The sequence below is a fragment of the Musca domestica genome, unplaced genomic scaffold (assembly GCF_030504385.1).
Source record: "Musca domestica strain aabys unplaced genomic scaffold, Musca_domestica.polishedcontigs.V.1.1 1, whole genome shotgun sequence".
Lineage (NCBI taxonomy): Eukaryota > Metazoa > Arthropoda > Insecta > Diptera > Muscidae > Musca > Musca domestica.
The window spans coordinates 26617767-26630898 of NW_026712114.1; the positions used below are offsets into that span (position 1 = coordinate 26617767).

Genomic DNA, 13132 nt, shown 5'->3' on the forward strand with positions numbered 1-13132 from the left:
AGTTTAGTAACATTTTATAACTTTTCGTGAACCTAAAGTTCGTATTTCCAAAAACCATTTGGTACATCTGTCTTGTACTCCATCCGTGACTCTCATTCCAAATTTCAGAATTCTGGCTCATTCCGTTTGCCCAAAGCCAGTTATTCAATTTTAAGTACATACACTTTATTACATTTCGTATGCCTTTAAATACGAATTTCCAAAAATCCCAGCATTATCTCACGCCTACACACCTCGTACAAAATTTCAAGATTATAGTTTCAGACGTTTCGCCCGAGCGTTGATTCTAAGTCAGTCAATCTGTTATTTCACTACTCTTTTATATTTATAGATTAGTCCTTGGAATACTTATCTTTATCATCTTTTAGACAATTTTTTTCCCAATCGAGTATTTTGGAAAAAATCAGAGTTTACTTTCAGAATTCAAATTTTATTTCTTATTTTAAATGTATTTAAAAATTTATATTTTCTATTTTTCAGTGATATATATTTAAGAAAATTTACCCCTCAAAGGAAATTTAAGGAAAACCCACCCTCAATAATATATAATATTTTCACTTCAAATTTCCTATCGAAATGTTTCCTTCCGTTCAAAAAGTCATTTAAAGTTCATAAATTCCATGAATTTTACACAAAACCTCTGCAACGGGGATGCAACAAAATCTCGTCCCGCAAACTTCTACAACGAATGGTTGGAAGCCAACTCTGCCAAACAAACTCTCACGAAAAGAGCTGCTCAGAGCAACCAAAAAAAAAAAAAAAAAAACAAAAAACAACGACGAAGACTACTCAAACAATATGATCCCGCACACATTTTCAACAAACTTGCCAACGAACACCACACACACACCCACACACACCATTATACAATCACACAATTAAGTTGGGCCATGGTTTATTATCAAAGTTCAGTGTGGCGTATACTTAACGCCAATTTATGGATTTGTCCGCAACAGAGAACCACCAACATCAATCTGCTGTACGACACTGTGTATGTATGTATATCTGTGCGTAACTGTTATACTTGTAGATGTATGTACGTGATGTTTCCCAGGAATGAGGTGTTCACAACTTGTCAATGTAAGAGAGTGTGAGTGTGTTTGTGTGTGGCTGTGTATTTAAACCAGCCATTGATGAAGTTAATTGTGTTTTATTAACACAAACAATGGCGTTAACATGTTCCCCGAAAGCGTGGAACAGCTGAAAAGCTGATGACGTTGTCGATGATTGTTGTTATGATGATGAAAAAGCTAAAGATGACGGGAGCGGGAATTACGAAGTCATCACCGCCAACACTGTTCGTTAATTGTGGGGTGTTGTTGTTGGTGTTGCTGTTGCTGCTGTTGTTGCCTCTACCATAATTTTACATAATTGGCACTTTGTGATAAACATCCCATTCATTAAAATTGTCTCAGGCCAAAAAGCGTTGTGGAATGTAGGGAGAGAGGGGGAGTATGAAAAGCAGTCATGTTTAATACTTGCCAACAATGAACAAAGTACCTTTTGGGGGTAGTTAACAATGGGCCTCCATAATGACATAAGTTTTAATTACATCATTAAATTTTAAATGCAACCTATTTATGAACAACCTATTTATGAAAAAGCGATGTTTTTGACATGACGAAATCTCAAAATTTTCATTAAAAAAGTTTGGGAATACTTTTTGGGGAAAATTTTTATTTTTTGCTATTTGGAGATAATTTATTATAAGGGGTGGAGGTAGGAGGCTTAAATTTGTGTGGCATCCCTATATAGTGACTGTGTCACTTTTGATATGCTACACCACACTGTTTTTACGGTATTATGTATTTGTGCATTTATTTGTAACAAAGAGAAGGAAGCAAGTTTGAACCATAGTTCCTTTTGATGATCTACATAGAATCACATTCTGAATCGATTTATGCAAATGTGTAATATTAGTCCAAATAGGACAAAATTTGGCACATATATCCAAATTGAGCCTACAAACAAGTGTGTCAAATTTCGTAGTAATCGGTTCAAATATTGCTATAACTCCCATGTGTATTCTTCATCCGATTTGTTAAATTCCTCCTCTATATCCGTAATATGAACTCCGTAACAACAATGCTTTGAGAAACATATCATATAAACCGCAGAAATATTTATACCAAACTTTATCGAGATCGGTTCAGATATATCTCGATCGGTTCAGCATATAGCTTCCATATATATCTTTCCCGATTTAAAGTGTATTATGCACCAAATGGTTAATATAAACCCGAATTGAATGGATTTTGGCATACACGAACGAATTTAGCCTGGAAGAAAGTGTATCAAAGGGTATCCCTCAGATCCGTAAAATAATCTCCATAACAATCACTAACTATCAGATACAGTATAGAAATACCCCTGCTATATTTTATACTTATATATATTATTATTGTTCCCATATACAGGATGAGATGAAAAAACTGCAAACAACTTCAAACTGCTGTCATTTAAAAGACTCTCATCCGACAGCTGTTAAAATTATTTCAGTGACAGATCATTATATTGTTTACAAGCGTACCATAGGATTTTGGTGAGAATTTTCCACAAAAAAGTTATTCGTGATGGAATTCAGGCGTAATGGTATGATTTCTTTATATTTGGCTGGAAAACCACAAGTGGCTATCGTTAGAGCACTCCAGTATTTAAATGTGAATAAATCGTTCGTGTCTCGTACCATCGTTCGTTACCTCGTTTCCGTGATACTGGTAGCGTAGCCTGACGCCAAGAAAGTGGACGGAAGAAAACAGCAACATCAGCAGAAATGGTTCGAAAAGTAAAGAAGCTACTTGATCGAAACCCGCGTCATAATGGCCGAAAATGGCTCGTGGGCTGAACATATCGCAATATTCTATTCGGCAAATATTGAAAAATGTGCTTGGGGTAAAGCCATTGAAATTCCAAAAAGTGCAAGAACTTACACCGCAACAAAGAAAGAAAAGAAAATAGTCTCAAAAGAGCTAAAGCGTTGCTTCGCTTGAGCGAAAGTGGTGAACTGTCGAATTTGGTTTTCTCCGACAACATTCGTTGTCCAGCAGTTTGTAAACAAACAAAATGGTCAGCTGAAAAGAAGTCAGCTGAAAATGTGCACCTCCGGTTGGCCACCAGAACTCAAGCGCCGGCTACAGTGTGGGCCGCCATAGCAGCCGATGATCGCTCCGCTCGTATAAATCGACCGTGGCATCAGAATAAATGCCGAATATTATTGCGAAAATATTCTGGAGGGTGTATTAAGCCTTGGGCACTCAAACATTTTGGCCGCAGATCTTGGGCATTCCAACAGGAGTCCGCGCCATCGCACTCAGCACACGCCACCCAAGAATGTTTACAAAATGATGTTCCTCACTTCATTTCCAGCGCACAATGGCCACCAATGCGTTAGACTATTGTGTCTGGAGTATTTTGGAAAGCAAGGTTGACACAAAAAATACCATAGTGTCGATCACCTCAAGCGAGCGCTTCGCCGGGAATGGGCCAAAATACAACATTCGGGTAGCGTGTGATGGATTCATTGGCCATTTGAAGGCAAAAATTCGTGCAAAAGGTGACCAATTCGAACAAATTTAAACTTATTTTTAAATTTGATCCTATTTCCGACATTTTTTGCTTTCATTCATTAAAATTAAAAAAGAAATGTAATAATTAAGGCGTTTGAGTTTGTTGCATTTTTTTTATCTCACCCTGTAATGTCGCTAAAAGCACGAAAATACCATTATATGGGGGCTATACCAAAACGTGGAACTAAATGACCCATTTTCAATACCAAAAGTCCTGCAGACATAATATACACTTGAGTAAAATTTTGTCAACCTACTTCATTTCGTTCGGAAGCTAGAGTGATTTCCGCAGACGGACGGACGGACAACCATGAATCGACATAAAATGTTATCCTGATCAAGAATATATATTCTTTGTGGGGTCCGAAATGTATATGTCGAGGTGTTACAAACGGAATGACAAACTCAATATACCCTCCATACTATGGTGGAGGGTATATAAAAGATTATTTGACTGAGAAATTTCTATCTTTTATACGAATCTCAAAATTGACTATAATCGAGTTGTAACTCCTGGCAGGGTACATTCAATTTATTTTTGTTATAAATATATTTCCGATTTAATGTATTTTGAAACTTAGATGTGGCTTGAGCAATATATACATTTTAATAACGTGATAGTAGGCAAAGTGAGTGACACTTTTTAAAACGCTTCACGTGTTTTTTTCTCATAGTAAAGAGGAAATCTAAATTTGACCTTAAAATTCGGAGTCATTGTCAGTATGTCTGCTTTTTCCACAAAAAAAAAAAAAAAAATCATTAAAAGTATTCTTATATATTTTAACCCTTTTTTAAATACTACCATTTTTATACCCTACAACACTATGTGTTGAGGGTATTATAAGTTTGATTGGGCCAAAAATTATGTAACACCACGAAATATTGATTTCCCACATAGGAAAGTATATATGGATCTTCCTATCTCGCCGAGCTGAGTCGATCTAGCTATGTATGTCCGTCCGTCCGTCTGTCCGTCTGTCCGTCTGTCCATGTTAATTTGTAATCACTCTACAGGTCGCAATTATGGCCCGATCTTCACGAAATTTAAAATGTAGGTGGGGTTAAGGTCAGAATAGAACTTATTTCTTTTGGAGAGGATTGCATAATATTTAGGTGTTGAAATGGACCAAAAACTGAAAAATTTGCTAATTTTGCAGTTGCTCTACAGGTCACAATTATAGACCAATCGACGCGGAATTTCGCATGTAGCTAGAGTTTAGGGCGGGGAAGAAGCCTACCAATTTGGGTGGTCATAATATTTAGCGGGTAAAATAGACCATATCTTTTTTGTTGAAAAAATTCAAAATTTTTCATTAAACCGCGAATATTTTTAATCGCGGCGAAATCACAAAGCCATGACAAGGTTACTCCTGATCTTTACATTGATGTTAACATCCAACAAAACGGATATATAGCAAAATATGTGCGATATATATGTCTACCAAAGAAGATATGCTTGAAAGATGTCTTATATGTCGAGAACGGCTGAACTGATTTCGACAGTTCTCATTAATTCAGAATGGCCTCTTGGCAGGAAAGAAAAAACGTCTAAAAAAATCGCATAAAAACATCTCTCTAAAGATGAAAATATTGATTTTTTAAAATTTTCTCATATTTTTTCAATTTTGTCATATTTTTGGCATATTTTAATTTTAAAGTAAACATTTGGTAATATTTCTACAGCTAACAAAACTAAGTAGTTAGGATATCAGGATATCATATACAGATCGCATTTATGGCCCGATCCTAACGAAATTTTGCATGGGGATCAGATGAGGGTCAGAATAGAAGCTTACTCTTGTTGGAGATGATCGCCATATATTTAGGGGTTGAAATGGACCAAAAAAACTGCAAAATTGTTAGCATGTCGTAATTATTGCCCGATCTTCACGCACATTTGAATGGGGGTTACGGGCATTGCAAAAGCCAAGCAGTTTTGGATGGCCACCCAAAAATATTCAATGTGTGAAATAGTTTGCCAACTTTAGGAAGACCATTTATGTGCAACATCTTCCAATAAATTGTAAATGAGCAAATTAGTTTAAGTTGCTATTATTCAAAAATTAGAGAACGAAACCTGATGGTTTTCTTTTATTATTTGTCACAATATCTTGTGGAATTCTTTCGAGTATCTCGCCTATATAAACTGTATCGTTTATTATAGTGTTGTAGGGTATTCAACGGTCGGCCCCGCTCGACTGTAGCCTTTGCTTACTTGTTTTAAATAAACATTTCTAAGGATTGTCTTTGGTCTCTTAGGCATAAGAATTCTCTCAATTCAATACATTTTAAATTAAAACTATTTTTCATGCACCACTCCTCATTCCTACCCATATAAGATTCATATTATTCGAAAAAAAGTCGATCAGAAAAAATATCATCATTCATAAAGCTTACAACACTTAGGAATGTTCTTCATGTTGTATGTGTGGCAGCTCTTTTTAATATGGAAAACAAATTCAAATTTATTTCAAAACTACAGTTTTTTTTTTAACAAATACCAAAATCAAATAATTCAATAAATCTATAACAACCTACATAGTAGTTGTTATTTAATTATTGCAAAATTCCAATTTCTGGGTGGGACGGTGGAGGAAGGGGAGTAGGCTACATACCACCACCACTATTTGAAAATGCTATTTAACATCATCGTTTTTTTTTTTTTTGTTTTGAAAAGATTGCATTCAAATATTGCAAGTAAAAGTTTTCAATTTGATTGAATGTTGTAGGTATTTGTATTTCATATGTTTGGGCATTCATGCAAATATAGCAAAGTATACACACATACATATGTACACACACGCACACCCCAACGAATACATGTAGATATGTATGTATGGTATGGTGCAACAACACATCTATGCATAGAGTATAAAACAAATAGAATTTTGATTGAAATATTCGTATTTTTTACGGATTTCTATATTTCACTGGGTGGAAAGCAGAAAATAAAAAACGACTCACAGAATAACATGCACACAAACAAACTCAGAAATAGGTTTGTATGTGTACTTGTATGTATATTAGAAATTTTACAAATCTTGTTTTGGACAAATCGCTAAACACACACACATATATATTCCCACCCGCCCAAAAAATATTTTAATTGATTTTTGCAGGCACAGAGAAATTTGTACAAGGACTTAAAAAATGCACAACGCAATAGAAAAAAAAAACTCAATTTCAATGGCAGTCAGGTGAAAATTGGAAAAAGGGATTATAAATATTTTTTTCCAAAGAATAAAATTTACTCTTTCTTTGATATATAGGAATATATTTTGTTGTTGCTGATATTTTTTTTTATTGTTTTTGTTTCTTTACTTACCCGACATATCTTCACTGTGTTCATCATCGTGCATTTCCTCGTCTCGGTCGTAGTTGCTGCTGCCACTACAACTCCATTGACGTTGATTTGCATAGTGTTGTTGTTGCATTTTTCCCGTAAATTTTGTTGGATCCAAAATATTTTCTACGGAAAATGCTAAACGTTTTGTTGTCTCTTTTTCGCTGGTGGTGGTTGTTGTTGTCGTCGCCGCTGCTGATGTTGGTCCTGAGGAGGTCGATGTCGGTGAGTTGGTTGTTGAGGTAACATGTCCATTCGGCACCGAACGGGTTAAATCAACCGGACAGACCTGCAGGGAAAAAAGAAGGGGAATGTGATTTTGTATTGAGACTTAAAAATATAAAGTATTAAAAAAATTAATTAAAAAATAAGTATTTGCTGTAAAACTCCCAACTACTAAAAAGTATATTTATATTAGCTAGACCGGTCCTCGTTGCCGGCCCCTACTTTTAGTCTTTAATGCATATTTTTTGAAGCACAATAAATCACAGATCTGACTATAAGTCACAATTTTTATTATGAGTAATGACTCCATAGTAATTTCTAAATATAAACTGTTATAATATATTTTCACCCACCATCGTTTTTAGATATTTCGAATAGCCTGATATAATTTTTCAGCCATAGGCATTGCTAAAAATCTATATGATGAAGAACATCTATAATAGCCCCATTTGAAAACTTAGTTCAATTTTTGGTATTGTAAAGAGCTTAGCAACACTTTCCATTCAAATGAGCTGTAATTTGGAGTTTGCATTTCCAATGCTTAGAATACCGTGCTGCGTGATATTTTTGGCCACCTCATAATTCAGGGCGGAATTATTTCTGCTTTTTTTTTTTTTGTTTTGAAAATTAGTCTTTTAAACCCATTACCATAAAATGGGAGTTATTTTTTACTCATTTAAATTGTGCGTTGGAGATCCCATAAAGTCCATATTTTTTTCATCACAGTATAATTCAATGACGATTAAACAAATGTTCGGTCCCGTGCTACTTTCTAATATTCGTAATTTTTTCATGTTTTTGCCACAATTTACGACTGAATGAATCCTAGTTTGACATTTCGGAGCTTATTTCATATAGACGTACATCCCAAATCTTCGTTACCAACCATTATTCTCTTGAGGGTTGCAAATTCATTAGAATACAAAATTGTTCTTTCTAACCATACATTGGCTAGGAAAGTGAACTTGGGGGTACACATAATGTGGGGACTATACTTAAAGAAATGCCTATGTGGACAATTACACGTAAGATGTTTCTCTACACCACAATATCCTTAATACAATTTTTAAGCCATCAATTGATATGAATGTGGTGAAGACCAAGATGGGCTCTACTCCGAAAAAAATTTTTTTGGGTTCTGATCTGCGTCGTTAAAATCAGATCAGCGGTTCTTGAGTTATAAGCCTAGTAACCGACACAACTTTCTTTAGACCCAAAATAGAAGGAGTGGACCGATATATTCCATCTTAACACCAGATCTTGGGTTGATAAAAATATTGGGATGTGTGAAATTTGAGGACAATCGCACTCTTACATCATATTTTATAAGGGTTATAATTATTCAAAATGTTTACCCTTTGTGGGGGAGACACTTGGAGTGGACCGATATTATCCATTTTTGCACCTGACTTAGAACTGCAGCAGGTATTAGGATTTGCAAAGTTGGAGTAAAATCGGATTATATCTACTCTTTCTGTGCAGAAAATATTTTTTGTTTGTTTTTTTTTTCTAATTTCGGCCTTTTGTGGCGGAGGTACCAGAAGGAGCGGACCAGTATATTCCATCTTACCACCAGACGTTGTGTTGATAAAAATATAGGGATGTGTGAAATTTGAAGACAATCGCACTCTTACATCAAATTTATATGAGTATTTTGACCGTTTGTGGTGGAGGTACTTGATGAAGTGGACCGAAATTGTTTATTTACGCACCAGACCTTGCATTGATGCAAATATTAGGATATGCAAAGTTGGAGCAAAATCAGATTATCCTTTCTCTTTCTGTGCAGTAAATTATTTTCTTTGAACATATTGACATTTTGTGGGGGAGGTACCAAAAGGAATGATCTGATATTGCCCATCTCCGAACTCGATCTAAGTTTGACAATAATATTACGATGTACCAAGTTTGGATCAAATCGGATACTCCCTTCGAGAGTTATCGTGCGCACCAGCCAGCCAGACGGACGGACGAACATCGCTAGATTGACTACAAATGTCCTGAAACCGATTTAGTCCAAAGCGACCTAGGGTCTAAAATCGTTTTTTCGATGAGGCACGTTTTGACCGCACCAAATGATATATACCGTCTGTAGCCATATGGCTGAGGGTATAAAAATGTTGGGCTTCCGTAGGGTAGGTACAGGAAATAATTGTCATTTAGATCCTGACCTAAATATTCATCTAAATATTATGATGCACTAAATTTGAACTTCATCATGCACTCCCTTTGAGAGTTTGATCCTTTTATTGAAATTTTTTACTTTTCTTGGGAAGTAACTCAAATGGGTTGACCCATATATTCGATTTTCACACTTGTTCTATTTCTTCACATATATATTCGATTTTCACACTTGTTCTAATATGGACCATAATATTGGGATATGTAACATTTGAAAAAAAATGGGACAATGGTTCTCCACTTTTGTTCACATATTTTGACCCTTTGTGAGAAAGGAGCAGTAGGTTGACACTGCCCATATTGACACATGACCTAAGACTTTTTTGAATCTATTTTCACCAAATTTGACTCGATTTTCGATTTGGACCAATACTACACATATAATAAAATTTAAATCTGACTAAGGAATATATGAAAGCTATATCTAAATTTGGACCAATTTTCACAAATTTCGAAATTCATCATAATCGAATAATAAATGTGACTTATACATTATTTAGAAAAATATATGGACACACAGGCGAACGGACAGGCATAGATCGACTCAGAATTTGATTGTATGGAGTTCATCAAAAGGTATTATGTGTATAATTCGTTTCCTTCTTCATGTTAAAAACAAATACACAAAGACATAATATCCTGTACCACTATGTGGTGTAGGGTTTGGCAAAATTTTTGTTAAAATGTGACATCAAAAGTCAGGCATTAATTCAAGATCCAAAAATGAATAAACATGTAAAAAAGCAGCTAAGTTCGGCCGGGCTGAACTTTTTATACCCTCTACCATTTGGAAGGAACTTGAAAAAAAAAAAAAAAAATCCGTCGAAAAATACGGCACAAATGAACCTTTATATGGGGGCTATACGAAGACGTTGTGATAGGCTGTAGTAACGAATCCGAACTTCAAATACGAAATTTGACACAATTCTGGTAAACATTATCGCTAATATCATCACAATACCGAATAAAGGGAGGTACCGTTGTATGGAGTCTATACTTAGACGTAGACCTGCATAGGTAATTTTCTGCATAGGTTATTATACCCATTACGAACTTCAAATACGAAATTTGACACGATTCCGGTAAATAATGTCGCGAAAATTCTGAAATTACCGAATATCTCGGGATAGCGTTATATGGGTGCTATACTAAAATTATAGACAATTCACCATTTAATATTCTCTACATATACTCCTATATAGACAATTCTCTTTCAGGGGGTAAAGTACTCAGAGTGAACTCCTTATGTAGAATTTCAGACTATTCCATTGAAAAATGTGGTTAAAATCAACAAAATACCAAATATGGGACGTACCGTTATATGGGGGCTTTACGATATCGTGGACCGATATAGTCCATCTTCTTAATTTCCCACCTTAAAAATATTTTGATTTATTAAATTTCATCGAAAATCATTAAAGTATTCATTTAAAGTTATCAACAATTTAGTTTCAGTACATAAATGTTTCGAATATCAAATAAAAGTAGAAACTGGACCGTCATTAAAATATGTGTAGTCTGTATAATCCTGCGGAAATGCAAGATTTCGAAAAACAAAAATGCACCAAAAATTTTTCCCTACTGAAGTTCAATTTTTCGAACTTTTAGTATAGTGAACAACTTCTATTTTATTATATTAATTATTCCATGTTACTTGCTTGAGTACCCGGAAAAAATCTGAATATTTTCAATATTCATTGCTAACCAAATTTAAAAAAAATGAAATTTCCCTTAATTACAACATTCGGGGCAATATCGGTTCCAATAATAAATGAAAATAAAATGCCTCAACTTACCGACGGTGTCCCTTGTGATCCCTCATCATTGCTCTCCTCATCGTTGCCATCGACATTCAGTTCTTCGCTGGTATCACTGCGAGCATAATTGGCGGCGGCAATTTGTCTTGAAGTGGCTGCCGCTGCTGCTGCAGCCGCCGCCAAGCCACCCAATTGTATTCTAAACCCATAATCACTTAAATCAGGACGATTGGATACAACATTTGGGCCACCTGCCACGGCGGAACGGGCAGCCACTGCTGCCTGGGCTTGGGCAACCAATTTCAATTTTTCCAAATCCATGTCATGATGATGATGTTGCTGGTGAGGATGAGAATGTGGATGTGACTGCTGATGATGAAGATGTGAACTGGACGAACTTGATGAGATTGTGGTCGATGACGATGAGGGACTTAAAGATAAATGGACTGATGTTACGGCTGGAACACTGGGCTGTTGTGACGAGGGTTGTAAGGAAATTGTTGACAGTTGGGGATTGTTGTTGTGGGGGGTCAAAGGAACAATGCTGGCGGAGGAAGATGTTGCCGTTGATATGGGTAAAGGCATTTGTAGTCCATTTGTTTGTTGCGGTTCGGAATGTGGCGGCGAGTTGGGTGGCGACAATGGCGAATGGGCCGGTGAGGGGGCATGTGTGTGACCGGGCAAACTCAGCGTGGAAGTGGCCGTTGGAGGTAATGGTGGACCACGCAAATGAAATGCTGTGGCTGCCACAGCTGCAGCCGTCGGTAAATGTGGATGAAACACTGGGTGACCCGGGTGATGATGGGGATGCCCATGACCATGCTGGGCATGATGGGCTGCAGCTGCCAAAAATTGTGGATTTTGCAAGAGATGAGGATGTTGCTGCAACAGAGCTGCATGGGGATGTTGCAGTGGCTCCGGCCGGGCTAATTGTCGCACGGAATTTAGATCCAACATTTTCCTGGGTGGTGTGGCATTGATAAATTGCAATTGTTGATGTGGTGGTGGCGGTAAAGGTTGTTGTGGATGTTGTTGTTGTCCACTCGGAGGTGTCTGGGAACGTCTATTGTTCTCCTGGCCATTTTCAGTTTCGGAATCCTCATTTTTGGGCGATGCAGAACGCCGAAGCTGTTGTTCGGTCATTTGTTTTAACCTTTCCATGGAGTAACGTAAACATTCTTCGTTGTTCTTCATGTTGTTGGTGTTATTGTTATTCGCATTGTTGTTGTTATTATTATTGTTGTTGTTGTTGTTCACAGCCTGTTGATTATTTTGTGGGGTAATAATAAATTTGGGTATTTTTCCCGTTGGCGATGGTAATCCCGATGATGGTGTACTAGGTGTTGACATGCTGTTGTTGTCGTTGTTTGTAGCGGCGGCTGTGGACTTAGTGGTCACCTCTGGCGACGAATTCGATTTGGGTGAGTCGGGTTGGGAGTTGGGACTCATTTGTGAGCCGTTTATGGCGGTCTGCGCTGCAGTATCCGAGGGTTTTGTTGGTGATTGTAACATCACCATTTTGGTGGGTGATTTTTTGGTAAAGTTTTCTTCTTTGAAATTTCCGAATTCGAAGTTAATTTTAAAATTTTTCACAGTTTTTTTAATTTTTCAAAATTTTAATTTTTTTTTCGACAGTTTTTATATTTTGACTTTTTTTATAATTTCCAATTTTTTCACAGTTTTGAATATAATTTTCTTTAAAATTTTAAATTTTAATTTTTTTTATTCACAGTTTTATTATTTTTTTTTCTGGAATTTTCGTCCTTTGATATTTTGTCGAATTTTTTGCCAAATTATTTTCATTCACTTCATGTTAATAAATTTTATTTGATTTGTTTTCAATATTTCACGTTTGACTATTTTCAAAAATATCTTTGACACGCGTCTCTGATTTTTTTTTGGTTTACTTTGTGTTTTTGCCGTTCCGATTGTTGTGTTCACTTCAAAGTCAACCAATCGACTGTTTACACCATAAACATCCGTTTGCGGATAACTGCTGCGGTGATAATCCTGTTTAAAACTAATCTACAACTAAGGGTTGTTGTCGAGATGCTGCTGCC

The 13132-nt window shown here is 36.1% G+C and overlaps 1 protein-coding gene across 1 annotated transcript in view; it reads right to left on the reverse strand.

Moving 5' to 3' along the window:
* The window catches only part of LOC101895624 (homeobox protein slou), a 43054-nt gene extending 30409 nt beyond the window's left edge, over window positions 1–12645 (reverse strand). Inside the window, exons 1-2 of the mRNA XM_059121212.1 lie at window positions 11112–12645; window positions 6892–7198 (exon numbers count right to left, since the gene is read on the reverse strand). Of these exons, the coding sequence (XP_058977195.1) occupies window positions 6892–7198; window positions 11112–12590 (1786 nt within the window). The 5' untranslated portion in view covers window positions 12591–12645. The remainder of the gene's footprint in view (window positions 1–6891; window positions 7199–11111) is intronic.
* Between the last annotated feature and the right edge of the window lie 487 nt (window positions 12646–13132).